Raw genomic sequence first — 20,170 nt, 5'->3', positions numbered from 1 at the left:
TTTTTTTGTGCTCTGCTTGAGAAATTATCTTATAAGCGTTATTTATGATCCTTATCTAATTTGTCTCACTTTCAAGCGTTATTTATGATCCTTTAGAGTTTGTGTTACACATAATTCACTTTCTGGTATATGGTTTAATGACTTAAAAAGGATCATCTCGACCATACATAGCGGTTAGAAAAAGGATCATTCATGAAAGAAGAAAAAAAAAATGAAAACAAAAGTGATCATATTCCTTAATGATTAACATAATCATGCATGACTCATATCCATCAGATGGTAGTAGCAAGCGCTAAACTATATGGCTTATTGGTTGTAGACACAACGCCTGACCATTCTACCACTCCCCAAATCTCTTGTTTATGGCGTTTTTCAATCGCAATTTCCGCACACCAGAATCTTGTCTCTTTACGGTTGTCAACAAACACATGCTCTTCCCACAGAAGAGCCATTTTCCCACGATAATCCACCATTTTAGCCAGAGAGAATCTTGTTAAACTAGGCAATCCTACAAAACCCTTCAAAGTTTTCCATACTCTATCATTGAAGTCATACCAATTGATCCTGCTATCATTATAACGGTAGAAGACGTTCTCTATCACACAATAACATGAATACCGACAATCACGCCAACTATCCTTTAGAAGTATGTCTGCCGCTCTCCATCTACCTTTGTGCACCTTGTACATCACATGCTTGTAGAAACATTTCACAAAGAAAGTTCCTTCATACACTGCGGTTAAGTACTTAGAGCCTCCAAATATCTCCTTGCTAGGGATCTGAAAAAACTCCCACGTTTGGGTCTTGGTATAAAAAACCTCCATCCAATTCGTCAAATCAAGATCTTTGGAACCTCCTGGTACATAAATTTTCCCATCAAGGACGCAAGCAGAGTGGAGGAACTCACGGGACATCCGCATAGGTATAGGTGGTGCCTCACGCCATGTGTCAGAGTGGAACTCACGGGCCACACGCATAGGTGGTGCCTCACGCCATGTGTGAGAACGACAATCCATGACCATGACGCTAGACGAAGCGTTATCATTCACTAATCCTCCAATAGCGTAGATGTTAGGACCAACCATTACAGCATCCGACCACAATGCAGATGGAGAATTAGGAGATGAAATCGGGACCAGCGTCTTTGTGGAGTTGATTGGTTCCCGAGAGAGAGTGAACCAACGTAGTGGCTGAGTGCCGCTATGTAGCCGTAAGCAAACATAAAGACAACACTCGGTGCGCCCTAGGAGGGTTCGGGTCTGATAAAGTTCCGTTGAAGCAAGGAGAGAGCGGAATCTCTTGGAGACTAAAGAGAGAATTGGGTAATACAATCTTGAGACGCGGGCTAAGCAGTTATATACCAAATCAATAGGAAGCATCAGAATTGTCATCCGTCGTCGTCGTCGTGGCTCTTCTTTATTCATGGCGGCTGTGGAAGGTGTTCTCAATAGAAACACCGAACTTTTGTTGATGATTCCCCTTTTTGATGATTAACATCTAACATCTTTCTCTCGTTGACACAGGTTACTTCAGCGACTCACCTTTTACAGGATCACCCGGACATTGCAGTAAATTTCATACCAAAGATCCCATTGGTGAAGACAGCGTACATGAGTGCCCCCCTCGGTCTTATCGAGACATTTAACAAGCCTCCAGAAAGCTTCACCGAGACTGAGCTAAAGAAAGCTAAGATGGAGTTGAATGAGCTAACAAGAGCCGGGTTTAAGCTAGACTGGTTGGGTAAAAAGCTTGATGATGAGCTTTCTTTTGATGACAAGGATCAGAAAGCAAATGCTGACGATGGGGATCCACTAGAGGACTGGTTCAAGGTTGTTGTTCACTCTTGGAATGATTGGAAAGTAAGAGTGGGATTCTCTCATCTTGATCCTAATAAAAAAATCGACTAAGCTGTCAAATTCATGGCGCCAATATGTCTTTAATGTATCTATATAAAATAACCGGAAAGTTACCCACGCAATGCGTGGGTTATAAAATCAAATATTTTGTATGTAAAATAAAATTTTATTAAATTATATATGAAATGTTTATGATATCTTATTATATAAACCTTAGTTTCTAAAGTTAGTAATTCATATAATCATGACATGTGTCAAGTATATCAATAATATTTTGACATGTGTAAAAAGAAATTTTATTTAATAGTTATAGGTAAATTAAACAATTATATATATAAAAAGATTATAATTAATATTTTTGAAAAGTATATAAAACCAAAAGTAATATATCATATCACTAATTCTATTAGGAAAGTTATCTATTAAATTACTAATTTCAATAGGAAAATATGTGCAATTAATAAGGAAAATATTTGCAATTTAATTACGATTATTATTTATTATAATCATATAGTAAAAAGAAATTAATACAGAAAAGTGATTAAAGTATAAAAAGGTTTAATGTGTTAAAATTAGTGATTAACCTAATATAAGAAAAATAAGATAATTAAAATTAAAAATTAAAATAATTTTCTTAAGTTTTCAATTGGTGAATGATTTGATAGCTTTATTTAATATTATGTTATTATATAAACATTGGTTTTCAAAGTTAGTAATTCATGTGATCGCGATACTTTTCAATTTTAACAATTAAAGATTTTGTTATGTGTTATACAAACATATTTGTAAATTATAAGAAATTAAAAAATTAAACAATTTAATAACTATAAAAATATAGTTCATATATGTATATAAAAAACAATACTAATTTTAATTTTAAATTACTAATTTATAAAAAAAAGAATTAAGAAAGTTATACAATTAACTACTATAATAATACCATAATTAAATAAATTATACTGTCAATTATTAATACTAACAGAAAAAGGATTGTAGATACTCACCTTTACATAAACAAATAATTTTCTCAAAATAACGTCTTTGAATTTTTGATTAATTTATGATAATGTTAGTATAGTTTTATTTTAAATTAGTTGGACAAGTAGTAAAACTATTACGTATAAGATTACAAAATATGAGACAAATATTTTTAAGATATTGTTATTTTTTCAAATATGAGATAAAAATTAGTTTTCAGTTTTTTTTTAAGAATTATGTTTTATTAATTTTTTTTAAAAAAATATTAAGTAAGGAATAAATTTGAACTTTTTTTTGATATGAAAATTAGAAATGTTACTCATTGGGATTGAGTGCATAAAATTAAAATCTAATTTTATTATCATGATAATATACAAAAAAAATATATTGCAAGATGGAGTGTGTGAATTCTAACTCCAGTTTTTTTTTAATCAAATAAAATAAAAGTAATAGTTTGAATACAATTTAAAATTTCACATATTTTTCTTATATATGCGTTAATACGCGGGCCTAATCTAGTTATTTATATATATGCCTTGAAAAGAATTTAAACACATACATTTATAAGTTTATATTTATGAAGTGTGTTAAAAGAATGATAATTTTCACATATTGTATAAAAATAAGTTTTGGTTTTAAATGTAGCAAATCATTTATAAATTCTAAAAATACTAAAATAGCATCTTCCTTTTAATTTTTACTCTAAATACTAAACTATATCTCTTCAAAATTATACCCTAAATGTAAAATATAAAATTCAAACTAAAAAAATATAGATAACCATTAGAAATGGTGGAAGTTTTTTTCGGCATAATGACGGATGGAGTAAGTGTTACCGGAAAATAGACATGAGGTATGATTGGCAACTCAAACAATACCAATGCGATATAAAAGTAGTTTTGCTTTTTTGTACAGGTTAATCTACTATAATTTATACCATTTTTTATGATTGACATATGTCTATGATGAAAGTATTGAGGTTACAATATGTGTATATATGCATTACACGGTAAATTAGGCTCAATCTTTTTATCAATATGCAAAGTAAAATTTTTTTTTGTAATGGGGATAAAGAACTTTTAAAAATGAAAAGCAAAGCACATTTACAAAAAATAATCTTAGAAATATATTGTAGTTGTAGATCAGAGGACTTAAAAGGAGAAATTTAAAGGACTTATAACTATAATATTATGAGTGAATGTTCAAAGCCAAAAGAGATTGTGTTTTAGGAGTCAAGCATTAGACTAATCTTCATCACTTAAGACTTCCAACTATAGTTTGAAAGTTAAAAAAATTGCATTACAAAAAATTGCAAAAATTTTAAATGATGACTATCAGAAAACATAATCCTTTGAAAGAGGCTAATAAATATTGACAAGACTCTGATACCAAAAAAAAAACATTGACATGGCTTTATAAACGATTTCTTTAAATAGTCTTAGAGAAATTAATATGTTAATCATCATACTGCAAGATTTTAAAAACTTCACAAGAAAAACTATTTTTAAATAAAATACCAAGGGAAATGATGGAAAAGACACACATATATAGTTACTGGTTGTTTTCTTCATTATTAGTCATATGAGCATTGGATCTTATATAATATACTAAACATTGTTTAAAGTTTGTAAGGAATTTCATTGACACATTATTCTGAGTAATCTCATTCACGGCAATAAATACATTTATAAAACATATTAATTAATTGTAATTAATTTGGTCATATGCATTATTGCAACATGAACAGTTTGAACAAAAGAAAACGTCCACCCATAATGTCATAAAGATAATTGATTGAGAGAAGTAAATGTAATCTAAAGAAACTGAACAAAGAAAATGTCCCAAATTAAAAAAAATGTATGTAGAAAATTTAGTTTTAGATTAGCAATAATGTGTCTTTTTATTTCATTAAAATTGTAAAAAATGACACATGTTAAAAAAAATAGAGGGGTGCCAAATGACAATTTCTCACAACTCTACTTTATTATAGTTTAATAAATAGTAAATATTGACATGTGAAACTGCTAAAAATAGTTAAGTAATAAAGTTCTGGTTATGATAAAAAAATAAATGAAAAAATTATAAATCGTAAAAACAAAATAGAATAAATATATTTTTGTAAAATAGATTACTTTTTCGTTAACAAAAGTAAACTATCGAGATTTTTGCTATGAAATAATATTAAATTGAAAAACTAAAAATAATTAAAGATTTGGTAGACGAAGAGTAAATAAATTTAAAGGAACGTTAGTGAGGAATTTACAAATCGTATAAATTAAATTAGATGAAATATATTCTTGTAAAACGTATTTTTTTTACCAAAGTAAACTATATAGATTCTTGCTATAAAATAATATTAAATAATAGAAACCAAAAATAAATTAAATAATTAAAGATTTGATAGAGGAAGATATATCTGAGTACTTCTATATAAGAAATAATGTGATTTTTAACCAATTAGATCATGAAGAATAAAGCAAGTGATAGAATTGATGATGATGTGAGAAATGAGGGACAACCAACCATAAGTAAAACATTAATACCTTCTCAGATTATGTAGTTTATGCTTCGAAATGATGCCAAGTTCGTAGAGGCAGAGAGGCGTGGACAAGAAAAAAATATATTTATCTTTTTTTAATTAGTCGTGTTGGCTAGGGAACATGCCTATTTTTTTGGTTTTTTTGGTGTCTTTGCTCCATAGTTTTGAATTAAAATTGAAATGAGTTTATGTCTTGTTGGCTAGGGAATTGAGATAGATCTATTTAAGTTTCTTTAACCCATAGTTTTGAATTAAATTGAAAATGAGGACATGTGTCAGCTATATAAGAAGCGAGATGTCATGTTATTAGAAGAAGTTGAGAAAAACCTTCTCATATTATATAAGTTTAAAATGAGGACATGTGTCAGATATATAAGAAGTCAGATGTCATGTTATTATTAGAAGAAGTTGAGAAAAATCTTCTCATATTATATAAGATATACTAACTTTTTTCCATTCAGTTTATTCGAAACAAGTACTTTGGAATGCTTTATTTTACCTTTTTAAATGTTCTTTTCAAGATCAAAACAAAGTGATATTTTATCCCTTACATCATGACTCAATGTTCATCAAATGGTATTAGCAAGAACATGCACTAAACCATATGACTCAATGGACAGTACAATGTCAACCCACTCCAGCATTCCCCAAATCTCTCTCTTTTGGCGTTTTTCAATCACAATTTCCGCACACCAAATCCTTGTTTCTTTCCTAGCCACCACATACTATGACCACACAACTGCCATTTTCCCACCATAATTCACCAAGTTAAGATGAACAAAACGAGTTAACCTATGTAATTTTTCCAAACCTTTCAAAATTTTCCATAATCTTTCTTTCGAATCATACCACTCGATCGTTTTACCAGCAGAGCGGTAGAACACGTTTTCTATCACACAATGAGATGATGATCGAGCCCATCCACTATTTATCGCTAAGTCTGCGGTTCTCCATCTGCCTTTATGAAGCTTGTAAGTCACATCCTTGTCCTCAGACCTCACATAGATAGTTCCTTCATATTCGATGCTATTGTATTCAGAACCTCCAAATATCTCCTCGCTAGGGATCTGCAAAAACTCCCAAGTTTGGGCCATCGTATCAAAAACCTCCATCCAGTTCGTTAAATCCAGATTTTCGCAGCCTCCTGTTACATATATTTTTCCATCAAGGACGCAAGAAGATTGGAACACACGGGGCACACGTATAGGTGCTGCCTCACGCCATGTGTGAGAACGACAATCCATGACCGTGACGCTAGACGAAGCATTCTTATTCACTAACCCTCCAATAGCGTAGATGTTAGGACCAACCATTACAAGCATTCGACCACAATGCAGATGGAGAACTAGGAGATAAAATCGGGACCAAAAACTTTTTGGAGTTAGATGGTCCCCGACAGAGCGTGAACCAACGTAGTGGCTGAGAGCCGGTACATAGCCGTAAACACACATAAAGACAACTCTCCGTGCGGTTTAGAAGGGTTCGGGTCTGATAAAGTTCAGATGAAGCAAGGAGAGGGCGGAATCTCTTGGAGACTAAAGAAAGAGTTGGGTAATGCAATCTTGAGACGCGGGCTAAGCAGTTATATACCAAATCATTAGGAAGCATCAGAATTGTCATCCGTCGTCGTCTTCGTGGCTCTTCTTTATTCATGGCGGCTCTGTGGAAGGTGTTCTCAATAGAGAGATTCAATATTATTATGCACTTTGCTCTGTTTCTTTTATTCCCTTTTTTTTTTTTTGTATTTCCTTTTTGAATAACCAATAAAAAAACCGAACTCATGTGAGGAGTAGCAAATTATTCTTTGGATTAATCACAGCTTTTTCACATTAATCCAAAAATATATAACAAGGAAAGGAAAATAAAGAAACAGAGCAAAGTACCTGCCGGGTAAGACCTTGGCTATTTCAGCCTACTTGTTTCCATAGATTCGATGAGGTTTCATGAGAGCTACTTCTTCCTCTGAAGTCCAAGCATCCTTGTTAATATCAGGATTCAAATGGTTGTGCCACCTGCATGTAAATCAAAACACATTGAAGCTTCCAAAATAACTAATAAGAAAAAAAAAATGCTTGGCTTATATGAATTAATCACCTTTCTCGACATTGCTTCCCAATTCGACCTGGTAAAGACTGTGCAATAACAGACCATTTCGCAAAACAAGAAATTATTAAGCCTTCGTACTTACTTAAAAAGATAGGCAAACACATTAGTTAATTTTTCTGCCACCGGTGCAGGCATTGAACTTCAGTTCTATCCTGGAAAAACTCCGCTGCAAAAATAAATACACCAATCCAAACAATTAAGAACAGTACTAAATGGTTCACAGCATCATACGTCGTCGTCGTCTTTGGCTCTTCTCCATTCATGGCGGCTGTTGAAGGTATTACTCACATTAATAAAGTACATATATATGTACTTGGCTCTGTTTCTTTTATATTCCCCCTTTTTTTTTTTTGTATTTCCTTTTTGAATAACAAATAAAAACCGAACTCATTTGAGGAGTTGCAAATTATTCTTTGGATTAATCACAGCTTTAAACATTATCCCAAAAATATATAAAATTTTTATAAAAAAACCAAAGCGTGTAATAAGTCTGTTTAGCCTAGCCTAGGGGGTTGAGAGAGTCTCAATCAATCAACATATCTTGCTCAGCTGATTTGGTTTCAACATCACCCTTCTCTTCCTCTGCAGATATAAACTCAAGCTGTCTTGATTTGAAAACTGCTGTCCTTTTCGATCTTATCCGGTACGGAGGAGATAAATTGTAAGCATTTGATCCATTGTTTTGAATCTCTTCACTGTCAGGGCTCTCTGAACTATCTTTACCATTGTTCACCTTTTGATCAACCTCTTTAGCTTCATCTGTTTTCGCGGCAGTGTTGTCATCCGGAACAACAACCCTGGGTCGTCTTTTCCTGAAAATGGAAGGTGTGTTTGGGTATGTTCTGGCAGCTTCTCTCAGGAAAGATTCAGGACTTCTTGGAGTTGAACCGTTACTGTACTTATTTCTACACGGCGGTGGAGTGAAGAAGCTAACTGGTGATGCGATTGGACTGCAACCACAATCATGCCCATACATACGCTGCGTATCCACTTCTGATGCCACGTAATACTCTGTTTGAGGCTTGTAGTAGAGACGATAACCATTCTTTGCAACTCCACCATTCTCTGGCAATGGCTCTGGGTTAAGAAACTGAGGAGAACAAGCATACTCATTAACACCATTCATTCTTGAAGCAGCTCCTATTTCTTCAAGCGGAACAGAAGATTTTAATTGGCCATTTCCACCTTCATCAGGGTTCTTTACATCTGTAGTTCGTGATGGGATTTGAGTTACTGAATCAGAACACCTTTTCTGAGCAGATGATGAACGTTTAGTTACACTATCAGGAGCACCGTTCTTTGGTGTTGGTGGTGGTGGTAACCTACCAGTGACTAAGTAGAAATCTGACTTCTTTTTCAACGAACTATTCCAATGGTTCTTTATTGCATTATCAGTCCTGCATCATCAAATTTCTAGTAAGCTTTTTATTATAACCAGAAGCTAGGCTTTCTAAAGTCTTTTACTCGATTGAAAAATATATACCTGCCGGGTAAGACCTTGGCTATTTCAGCCCACTTGTTTCCATAGATTCGATGAGCATTTATGAGAGCTACTTCTTCCTCTGAGGTCCAAGCATCCTTGTTAATATCAGGATTCAAATGGTTGTGCCACCTGCATACAAATCATATGAACACATTAAAGCTTCCAAAATAACTATAAGAAAAAAAAAATGCTTGGCTCATATGAATTAATCACCTTTCTCGACATTGCTTCCCAATTCGACCTGGTAAAGACTGTGCAATAACAGGCCATTTCGCAGGCCCGTATCTCTGAACGAGTTCAACGATTTTCTCATCCTCCTGCAAAACAAGAAAATGTTAAGCCTTCGTACTTCACTTAAAAAGATAGCCAAACAATTAGTTGATTCAGAAACAGAATGAACCTCTTGTGTCCAAGGTCCCTTAACAAGATCCGGATTTAGAACTTTCTGCCACCGGTGCAGGCATTGCACTTCAGTTCTATCATTGAAAAACTCCGCTGCAAAAATAAATAAACCAATCCAAACAATAAGAACAAATACTAAATGCTTCACAGAACCAGCTGCTTTGAGAAAGGCTGGAAATAAACATAAATGTCTCAGATGATCAAGTTAATCTACAAGGGTAATTCATAAAACTAGATAGAAAATAGTTTGAACAGTAAACAAGTAGGCATCTAGAAATATCTACAACTTCAGACAAGACTCCAACCAAAAATCTCTGTAATGTTGTAACGAGAACTAGAATCAAACAGACATAAGACATTTACCAATCTTCTTCCAGCTCTTCCCTTTAAAAGTGCCAACTGCCTGTCTCAATGTCTCATCCTGCATTATGAAGTAAGACAAACTCTCATCTTGATTTTCGAACTAGCGACCCACAATTAATATAGGTCAAAGCAATCACTAGTCAAATACTAACCTCTTCAGGAGTCCACCCGCCTTTCGCTCGCCTTATAGGGCCGCTCGTCCTCCTGCATAGCAAAATTTATCAACATCAATCTCCTATAGAAGAAAGTAAGCATTACAAACACCAGTTTAACAAAGGAGTTAATGTATTTTAAATTGGCAAACGAGTGCTGTAGAGATACTTCAAAAAGCCATTTCGACTCAAGATATACAGAAAAAGAAGAAGAACTAACCCGAGGTACCTATGAGCTGGTGATGCTGTGGCAGGACTTGCAACAGTAGGAGGAGACTTGTGGGAACTACCTGCACTGCCTTCAGATACAGAAGAGCACGAAGCAGGTGTTGACTGCTTATTTTCTACACACTTATCCTCAATTTTCACTTCACCTGTTTCTTCCTGAAGATCCATCTGTAAAAAAAATCAAGAATTTGATAAGAATTATCAGAGAAAACCCTAGAATAATAACAAACCCATCATCGTAATTCGTAAAACACAAAGCAAACAGAACCCACATCTCACAAATCAGTAATTCAGCAAACCACCAACCATAACACAAAAAAAAAAATCTAGGGTTTATTATAACAATTCCAATCACATAAATCAATTAAAGAAAAAGCCCTATATTCAAGAAAGTGGGGATTCGTTTAAGAATCAGAGCCAAACAACCATAAACTCAATTTCACTACAATCTGATCAGAAGAACAAAACCCTTAAATAAAAAAAAAGTCAGATTCGTTATACACAAAAAACTAACCTCATCTGGACAAGTAGCCGCTGGATTCAAACTGCAGCTCATCGAGATATACAGATATACGAATTCGCCACCAGAAGAGGAAGAAGGTGAGAAAGGAACGTTAAAAAAACCAAAACTTTATTCGAAAAATACTTTGCCCGTTGAACCAGAGAGAAAGAGAGAGAGAGAGAGAGAGAGAGAGAGAGAGAGAGAGAGAGAAGACTTGATCGAAACAAAGAAAAAATAAAAATATTACATAAAAAAATAAAAAGGGGTTAAATTAGCTCTGGCTATTATAACGAATACTTCTTCAGCTGACGTCACACCGTTACTTGCCGTTCTTTTTACCTTATGTAACCTATTCTCTCTGTACCGGCTCCGGTTTATTTCAATTAACTAGACATTATTTTGATCATATCATTACCAACGGACTAGTCAACCAAACCAAACCGAGCTAAATTGTAATAACGCCGTCATACGTAATTTATTTGGAAAGTGGAAAAGTTGGAAAAGGCTAAAAGGTATTAACGGACGTTAACGGTAGAGAGTTAACCTCAGAAACGGAAGTTTGAACTTCAAACGGCACTCGTAGCTTATCCGTTGACCCCATTTAACACATACGTATGCGATGCAGTTAACTCTGGAACGTCGGATTCAGTTTGAGATGACTCAATGGGGCTGAAAAATAACCCAAAGGCCCAAAAGAACAAAGCAAAATTTATGTTGTCTGGACCGACACAATATATTTAATTTTAAAAATATATATACTTTTCTGGTAGGTTTTTTTGGCAAATTTCATAAAAATCGACAACTCTTCTACATACATTTACTAAAGCTCTTAAAATAGGTGAGATAAAGATTACTTAGATAAATACTGTTATCTGTTAGTGATTGTTAATTGTTATCTAATAAAAATAACCAAAACAAGGATAATAAAATTAATAAACTTAAATCCATTTTGATTTAGTTAATTTTTTTTTTTTTTTTTGCCTCCATTTACCATTTAGTTTATGAATCTACATATATTATTCAAAAATCTTGATTACTTACTGATAGATAATACAAAATCAAAGATCCTACAATAAAAATCATAACTTATGTTGGGGTTCTCCTATATTCACGCAAAATCAACTAGTCCGGCAATCAAGAACACCGAAAACTTAGGCTCAAAATAGATCAATACAATCCAAAATCATAACCATCCGCTTCTTCCTCCTCTTCTTCTTCATAAAATTTCTCACCCTTTGGATGATTTGTATTCATGTCGTATGATTCTACATAGCCTTCTTCATCCTCTTCATCTTCATCTTCATTTTCACCAATCTCAGGCTCATTGCTCTTCTCTTCCTTCTTCTTCTCCATGCCTGTCTCAGTTTTCGACCTCTTGGAAGGATTCTCACCTGCCTGAAAAAAAAAGAAAAGAAGGTAAGTTGTATAGTGCGCTAAAATACACCTGAGAAAATTGATGAGAGTTACCCAAGACAAAATTTAAAACTTACCGATGTATCAAAGAGTTCTTGCAAGACGTCGTCGTTGATTACAGCTGTAAGTCTCTGTAAGAGTCAAGACTGAAAAATCAGGCAAGAGGAAGACACACAAACTCCAAAAAGTTTTATTCAAAGCTGAATAATACATCACCTTTTTAAAGTTTAAACCGAGTCAACTTTCTACTTTGTGTCTTAGAAGCTATAGTAGCTTCGTAAAACTTTCTTGCATGTTCTGGGCAGTTAGAGTGGCTCGCTTTTAAAGCTTCACTAGCAGCCTTCAGAGCTGCTTCCTTGGCCGCTTGCTCCTACAAAACAATATAATTCTGTTTCTTATGAGTGGTTGATCTCATATTTGATACAACCAAATCCAAGAGAAGATAGATGATATATCTAGGCTCTGAAATCACCTCAATATAATCTTTGTTCATTGCTTCCCATACGATCTTCTTATAATGCTTTTCATCCTCGTTGTTAATATAGCAATCCACCTGGTCAACACTAAAATATTATGACCGACAGATCAAATATAACAAGTGAAACTGTATGTTCCATATTCAAGGTTGGACATTTGACGTAGCATTTACTACAACACAAGAAAGCAAAACAAGTACCAACCTCTTTATCATCGATGTCAGAAAAGTTGCCTGATTCATCCGACGTACCAGGATAATCTTCAGCCCAATCTTTATTTTTTTTCACTTTTCTCTGGGATACAGCACAAAACGATTCTCAAATGCTCAAATAGTAGCAGAGAACTCTTTAATCTGATAGACAACAATTGCACTCACCAGAACACTGTTTTTCGCTTTTGTTCACACTACAATACTCTGGTCCTCTCTCTGACTGCGTAAAGTTCGACAGAAGAAAGAGCTTTAGTATAAGATCCTACCAAAGCGAAATTGAACAAGCTCCCACACAGGTGCTTTATCAAATAAAGGAGCACCGAAACTTACATATAGTTTGTCCATTCTCTCTTTCTCTGCGCGCTGGAAAGCAGGAGGATCCGACCCACCAACAAGTCCACCAGAAACATTTAAGAACTGTCTAAAAATTTGGAAAAGAAACATGTGATTGTTAACTTTCGGAGCCATTTGTCAAGGATTAGCAACTATGTAAACAGAGGACATGAAAGCAGAAAAGCAGGCATTAAACAGGATACCTACATCTTTGTAACAGTCCTCACATAGTCCATAACCAAAAGGTTTACAATCCTGATGCATACAGAGCACATCCTCTTTGTTTGACGTTGGTTTCATGGTAAACAATCTTTTCTGCATCTCCCTTTCTCTTTCCCTTTCTCTTTCTGTGAGGTCATCACCCTAGCCACATATGTACAAACGTTATAAAAATGAACATAATTCTTCAACTGATATGAGGCAGAAACAAATTGAGCCCGTGTTGCATTATTGCATATGACAAAAATCAATAGCAGCGGAGTATGCAATATTGTTACTACTATGACGGCAGAACCAGGTACAAATACTTAACCCAACATCAATCATGTGTGATGATATGGCCAGTAGCAAATAATTCTACAGCTAGATACGCTTAGCCTTAACTCACATTTAAATTTCCAGACTCCGTATTGCCAAACTCAATCAATCGTTTGGTTAGAGTTGCTTCACATATATGGACAATGTTTACCTGAAATATTGAGAAAACAAACCAACAGCAATAAATTAGTGAAATAGAAGGCTAAAACCTCTTTCCGCTCATCTAAAACATTATTTCTTGATAAGCCAACCATATCTTACAATATCTGACTTAGAGCACTTGATACCATGAGAAAGAGCAGCAGTGTAAAGTGCTGCTCCACATATTCCACTAGGTTTCCGGCCGGTCTGCAAGTCAATAGGTAGCTAATATTAATACAAGACACAATATATAACTAACTTTAAGACAAACAGTACATAGGAAATTATCACCTAACATAACAAAGTCACACCTGCATCCAATCTCTCTTCATACTCGCTATAATGGCTGTAGCTGTTCTTACAACAGCTTTATGCTGTGTTCCTTTCAATAAGCCTGCAAATATATGATGGAACGAGTAGGTTGGGTAAGTATTCAATATTACTGTTTCATTCTTGGCTGATGTTCTGCATCAACCAAATACAGAAAAGAATGGTAGCCAAAGGATGACACACTTACTGTTCGAGAATCGAGGAATGAAAATTGAAGGATCAACAAGCTTTTCATAATTTTGACCGTCCGCAATGTACAGCAATTCACAAAGTTGCAAGTACACAGAACCTAACTCATAACTGCACAAGATTTGATGAGACCAAAACAGTAAAATCAGCATTACATTGCTTGGACACGGAAAATCGCTGCAGTAGAGGTAACATGTAATTAGGCTACAAAAGAAAGTTGAACAGTATGTAAATAAAAACAACTTATCGTACACGCTAACTCGAAGGTAACTTGAGAAATCAATGAGAAGAGACGCAATGTTCATTGCCCTACAAATCAAGAAAGTTTTTGGTTAACATATAGCAAAGAAAACATCACTATTCAGCATGGTATTCTAACGAGGAAAATAAATCAGGAGACCACAAGACCATGACAATAACCTGCAAGTCAAGTACATACAGGAAGCCTGTACTAGTTCAGTACTACGGCCCTTGGTGAAATTTTGCTCAACTGCCATTTTCAGAAGATAAAGTGAGTTAAAAAGGGGGTGGAAGTCCTTACAAATTACTATTCAGAAGATAAGTAAACCAAACATACTCTAAAGAATCGAGCAGCCATGTCAATCACATCATCTCTCTCATCACCAATTCCCAAGGCATCCCTCAAATTCCTAAACTCATCTCTAGCTGCCAGAAAAAAACGAAGGTCTGTCAGATCAAACTGTACTGATCAAAGATTGCATTAACAATGCAATGTTTTTGAAACAGTCACACGGCCTCAAATTTGGCAGGAAATATAAAGATGGGAAATACATAACAGTGAGTACACCTAAGCAAATATAGAACAGAAAAGTTTGAAATACAATAAAAGGGGAAATGCATTGCTAGTTCAAACACAAGCAAAAGTTGTAGACTAGAAGTGTCAGTTGCACTATTCAGGCGAACAATGAAAAAAAGGCATACCTATTCTTAATCTCCTTTCACGTGAGGCTGACACCCCACTCTGAACACTCCTTACAATGTTACCTGACGCTTGGCTCTGCAGGTACAAAAAATAATGTGTAAGCTTGAACCAAATCTTTTCAAAGAGTCCAAAGGCAGTATAATTCTCAAGTAACTCTCCGGATGCTAACTAAAGAGAATTGTTGTAGCCCATTAAGTTGGTTACTTTGTGCTTCTTTTTGTTTTCACTCTGGTAGTTTTGACCTTATAAATTATATGCTCATAACAGAGTTCCGGTCTGAACGAAAAAAATTATATCAGTGGAGGCAAGGATCGAACTTACCGCCAAGAGTGTATTAGATATACTCACTGGACTATAAACCAAAACAACCAAAAGAAAAGTTCATAACGTCCCATACAACCCCTACCGAACATCTACGCAAAGATTTAACAATAATTCCAAGATTCTCCAACAAAAATTAGTTTATCCCTCTAAGCTTTACAACCTATTAATCATCTGCAAACCATATGAGAGACACCAAGAACATTCCTAAGTAACATTGAAACATTTATAGTTCTACAGCAGAGGAGCCTGTAAAGTGGTAAAGGAAACAAAAGCGGTGCTGCTTATACCTGCCCAGCAGCATTCTTAACGAATGTAACTTCAGTAGAAAAATTGAAATTCTCCAAAATCCTCCCGCATAAGTTACAAGCCCTGCAAAATTAAAACATATGAAATTCATAATTCGAAGCTTGGAAACCAAAAATCCAAACAGAAACTGAGCTCCTAATAAGATAGAACAGCAGTGAAGAATAATCAAAACACTTACAATGCACCATCGTAGGGGCGAGTTCCGGGAACATTCTTCCCACAATGGTTACACCACACCATAACTCCGTAACTACAAAATCTCCCAACTTAGCTACTAATATCGATCCAGAACTCAAGGAGTCGAGGCTTGAACCGATTCGAAACAACAGCTTCCAGTAAAATTGCTCAATAATGAGGAAGATCAGATTTTTGGGGGAATAAACAGGACCGTGCGAGGAAGTGGAAAGAATTAGGGTTCAATGGTATATAGGTTCACCATAATTACATATATATATACATGTAATTATACCGGTTCTAGTCGCGACGACGGCGACGGCGGAGAAGGCGAAGCTGAGAGACGTGTTGAGCTCAGATATGTGACAGTTAAGTTCGTGTGCTCTTTTTTTGTAAGGGATAACTGCAATATAATTTGATTTTGTACTTCGGTTCAGCTCAATTTCAAAAAATTATCAACTTAAACCGGTCACTTGGATCTGGTCCGTGTCGGTTATTGTTAAACAGTAAAGAACACGCAGTGACATTTTTGAATAATGACAACGGTATCTATCAGAAGTACAAACCAAATATTTTCTGAAAATTTAGAAAGTTACATAAAAACAAGGGGAAAAGTGTATATAAACTTTAAAGCTTCAAGTTGTTGTCACCTATGGTCCAAGTAATTTAAGAGGTTCCTCTTTCTTCTCGGTGGCATTACGATTTGCTGCAGAAGCTCTCAGAGGAGGCTCAAAGATCTTGCTTGCGACATCAGGAGGCAATGCGTCTTCACCGGGGAGAACAAGAAGCCCTTTCTCTCTCAGAGAAGAAGGTTCATTGTAGCAAATGCTCCACAGTGAATCCACGAGCTGTCTCTCTTCTTTAACTGTTTCGAGATCCTCTTGTGACATCAAGCTGATTCCTTTGATACGTTCTTCTAGTACCTGCCGCAGTTTCTCATCGCTTTTGTCTACGCTGCTACCTCCGCTTCCATCGTTTTTCTCTCTTGCAAGCTCAAGCAGTCCGCGGAGAGCTGCTTCCCTCGTCTCAGAGTCATCACTAGACGCGAGATGCATCATCACTCGGGGAAATCCAAGTCCAGTGGCAATACTGCGGTCTGAATCATCTTCTTGCAGTAGGTATTGCAACAAGTTTAAGGCTTTCCTGGAGAATTTGGAATAAAGTAAAGAAATAATAAGCAACAATTCAAGAATCTTCAAAGGTTTTGAAATCTACATAGACCGTAAAGGAGTAAGAGTATTTGGGTGGATTACCTTTGAAATCTCACACTATCAGACGCCAAGGCTTCTCTTAGACCAGCATAGCCATTGGCAAGCTTGAAAGCAGTGACTCCGGGTTTGTTATGGCGAATCAAAGCTAAATGAAAAGGTATACCTTTAGTATATCATAAACCAAATCAAAAAAGGTTTTGCTCATCTCAATTTGTACTGTAAAATAGTACAAGCTGGCTTACCTGATATCGCGCCAAGAGCTTGGGTTCGAGCATGAATATCTGTGTCTGAAGTGAAGTTTGAAAGCAATGACTCCAAACCATTCGCTTCCATAACTAATTCCTGACTTCTAGGATTGTTCTGAACTATTGTAGTAACGACATCAGCAGCTTTTGCCCGAATATTAGCATGAGAGTTTTTAAGGTACCCGAGAAGAGGAACCAAGCCTCCAATAGAATGAAGATCTACACAATAGTAAACAAGCAATTATCAAACTGTGCCAACCACAACAGAAAGAAAAGAAAGAAAAGCATGTTCCAAGTAAGAGATGGTTTACCATTAGCCATATCAATCGATTCAACGTGCTCCTGCAACTCATCCAGCAAATCTACCATAATAAAAGAAAAACTCAATTAGTAACCCCCAAAAGATAAAGACCTAAACAATGTGTTATGGCCAAATGAATCTCACCTTGGATATCTTCAGGTGTAACTCCATTATCCACCAAAACTTGTTCAGGTGTTTGCATAACTAGTGTAATCTCCTTCATGCGCTTGACTACATCTACAGTCTGCGACTGCATAGCTTCCATAAACCATTTTCGATCCTCCTCACTGTCTCATCAAACAAATCAATCAACATTAAAAACCAATCACAACATATATCTATGACTATGAGTATTGCTGACATGACCAAATCGTGAATCCACTAGAGCTCAACAGAGTTCAATGGACATGTAGAATAGTGAAAACGAGAAAAGAGATAGCCTTTCCACCTACATAGCTACAGAATTCAATAATTTTACCCAACCAACCAAACCCAGATTCGAATACAGTCATAATAAGATTCACTGATTTCTCTAACTACCACTACCAGCATCCCAATCTAATCTCGGACAAACAAGGAAACAGAACCTAAGAAACTAGAAAACGAAGTCCGTACCTCAACTGGCGAGTGGGTCGAGTACCGTCGGCGTGAGAGAGACTCCATTTAAGTAACCCGTCCCAATTGGGTCCGTCTTTCGCCATTGAAATATGTTTTCACCGTAAAAAGAACTTAGAACAGAAGAAAGAATTACAAACTTTTTGTTGTTCGTCTCTTTGTAATTTATAAGGAAAAGAGCAAGAGTCGGCTAATCGCTGGGTTTTGGTTTTATAAAAGACCTGAGATCATTCGCGAAGCTACTACAACATTCTACAAAATCTTAAACCTCGTCGACCTCTTTGAAGAGAAAAAAGGCAAAAGCAGAAAAGCGAAGACGATGACGCGTCCTCCACTTTATTGGGCCTTTATTTTAGAATTCGGCCCAACTAATTCATCATTCTTGGGCTTTAATAGACTCGCTATTAAACCGTCCAAACCAAGTTTTCTGAATTTTCCTTTTTTTTATATATACAAAATTATTATTATTTATATATATATAGATATTTTTCTTTTTTGACAGCAAACAAAATTATTAAATTACAAGAGACTGTTTCTGCATGGTTGCTTCGGCTACAGCCGGGTGATCGAGTTCTCTCTAGGCAGACAAAAAACGAATTTTATGTGTTGATGTTGTTGTTATTTTTGAAGATTTAACTTAATAATGGCGGGTAAATATCATAGGAAATATAACTGCCATTGATTAGCCCCTGGCTTCGCCTTCGTCAACCAATTAAGCATTCAGACAAATGGTGATCGCCGTTGCAGTCTCTGTTTTGTTGCCGTGTTTTGTAGTTTGTTTGAGTATTTGGCGACAGGTACGGTGTGTATATGAGTGCACGGTTGCCTTGTTTTGTCTGGAGTATTGGGTAGTGAACTAAACTAGAATTTAGCCCAACTGTTGAACTGGTGGTGATTACTATAACCGCAATTTGACTATAGGAGTCATAAGAATCGAAAATTCGTTTTTTGGGGAAAACAAAAACTGATTCAATCACTGGGAGTGGGATAATCAGATTTCAAAGAGAACAAGTCAGTCAGGGCTACCAAATCAAGACAAACTACAAGTTTCGGATCACAAGATAGACATAAACGTCAACTACGTTAAAAAAATATAGAAATTTTCTTTTCTTAATTTGTTATGTTAAAACAGAATATGACATGGCATAATCTTATTATGCTATTGGTTAAGGTAAGAAGAGGTGGATATTCTTGTTCTTGACAAAATCCATCTCACACATTTGGAGCTTTGTGACATGTGATGATGTGAACGTTACTTCCCCACTCGAAAAAAAAAAAATGGATTATCATAAATGCAAAGTACAACGTGGCAAAAATTCAAACTCACAACTAAATTTCCTTTATCTTTCTTCTAATACGTCTTCATATCGCTTCTCTGTTCTCTCTTTGAGATTTCCGGCACAACGAAGATGAAGCGTGAGGAGCAAGAAGAAAGGGACATACTGTTTCAGACAGATGACGAGGAATGCCAAGTCAATGACGAAGACGACAATTCCGGTTCATATTCTCCATTATCTCAGAACGATTCGGCTCCATGGCCTCAGAGTTATCAGTAAAATCAAAATCCTCTGCCTTTTTTTTTTTAATATCTAAAGAAAAAATGCTTGTGAAGGGGACAAGGGGTTTGCAGTAATAAAGACTATTCCTTCCTTTTTTTTGTGGGAAAATTTCAGACAATCTGTCGATATCTTGACCGGAGCTACACCTCCTACTACGACCAGTTTCATTCATCAGAGAGATTCTCAGACATCAATCACCAGCTCTATCGCCTCCTTATACAAGAGACGACAAAACTCTTTTCTAAATTANTG

At 35.4% G+C, this 20,170-nt stretch overlaps 3 protein-coding genes and 2 pseudogenes across 4 annotated transcripts; all 5 read right to left on the bottom strand.

Annotated features, from left to right (window-relative positions):
- On the bottom strand, nucleotides 273–1,231 carry LOC109131130 (F-box/kelch-repeat protein At4g23580-like). Its single transcript, XM_019241811.1, has one exon. The coding sequence runs from the start codon at nucleotides 1,083–1,085 to the stop codon at nucleotides 273–275; it is 813 nt and encodes a 270-aa protein (XP_019097356.1). The 5' UTR covers nucleotides 1,086–1,231.
- On the bottom strand, nucleotides 6,028–7,093 carry LOC104703953 (annotated as a pseudogene).
- Nucleotides 7,876–10,837, bottom strand: LOC104751672 (myb protein-like). 2 transcript variants are annotated; one of them, XM_010473700.1, is made up of 8 exons: nucleotides 10,622–10,837; nucleotides 10,100–10,275; nucleotides 9,880–9,931; nucleotides 9,728–9,785; nucleotides 9,363–9,457; nucleotides 9,176–9,279; nucleotides 8,963–9,091; nucleotides 7,876–8,876 (listed from the first exon to the last, which is right to left on the bottom strand). In XM_010473700.1, the coding sequence occupies exons 1-8, from the start codon at nucleotides 10,661–10,663 to the stop codon at nucleotides 8,003–8,005; spliced, it is 1,530 nt and encodes a 509-aa protein (XP_010472002.1). In that variant the 5' UTR covers nucleotides 10,664–10,837; the 3' UTR covers nucleotides 7,876–8,002. The 2 variants fall into 2 exon arrangements, with proteins under 2 accessions (XP_010472002.1, XP_010472076.1); XM_010473774.1 differs by having other exon boundaries at nucleotides 10,109–10,275.
- On the bottom strand, nucleotides 11,685–16,407 carry LOC104703944 (annotated as a pseudogene).
- On the bottom strand, nucleotides 16,499–18,623 carry LOC104751594 (hsp70 nucleotide exchange factor fes1-like). Its single transcript, XM_010473604.2, has 6 exons — nucleotides 18,360–18,623; nucleotides 17,889–18,031; nucleotides 17,755–17,805; nucleotides 17,441–17,662; nucleotides 17,241–17,343; nucleotides 16,499–17,130 (listed from the first exon to the last, which is right to left on the bottom strand). The coding sequence occupies exons 1-6, from the start codon at nucleotides 18,443–18,445 to the stop codon at nucleotides 16,638–16,640; spliced, it is 1,098 nt and encodes a 365-aa protein (XP_010471906.1). The 5' UTR covers nucleotides 18,446–18,623; the 3' UTR covers nucleotides 16,499–16,637.

The sequence above is a fragment of the Camelina sativa genome, chromosome 1 (genome assembly GCF_000633955.1).
Source record: "Camelina sativa cultivar DH55 chromosome 1, Cs, whole genome shotgun sequence".
Taxonomy (NCBI): Eukaryota; Viridiplantae; Streptophyta; class Magnoliopsida; order Brassicales; family Brassicaceae; genus Camelina; species Camelina sativa.
This window is presented reverse-complemented; position numbering and strand designations above follow the sequence as displayed.

Coding starts and splice junctions, on each gene's coding strand:
- LOC109131130 (XM_019241811.1), bottom strand. CDS start 1,085: ATGGTTGGTCCTAACATCTACGCTATTGGAGGATTAGTGAATGATAAC.
- LOC104751672 (XM_010473700.1), bottom strand. CDS start 10,663: ATGAGCTGCAGTTTGAATCCAGCGGCTACTTGTCCAGATGAG. Junction 9,458..9,727: donor GAAGAGCTGGAAGAAGATTG/GTAAATGTCTTA, acceptor TTATTTTTGCAG/CGGAGTTTTTCAATGATAGA. Junction 8,877..8,962: donor GCCAAGGTCTTACCCGGCAG/GTATATATTTTT, acceptor TTGATGATGCAG/GACTGATAATGCAATAAAGA.
- LOC104751594 (XM_010473604.2), bottom strand. CDS start 18,445: ATGGCGAAAGACGGACCCAATTGGGACGGGTTACTTAAATGGAGTCTC. Junction 17,663..17,754: donor ATCGATTGATATGGCTAATG/GTAAACCATCTC, acceptor ACTATTGTGTAG/ATCTTCATTCTATTGGAGGC. Junction 17,131..17,240: donor GATAGTGTGAGATTTCAAAG/GTAATCCACCCA, acceptor CAAATTCTCCAG/GAAAGCCTTAAACTTGTTGC.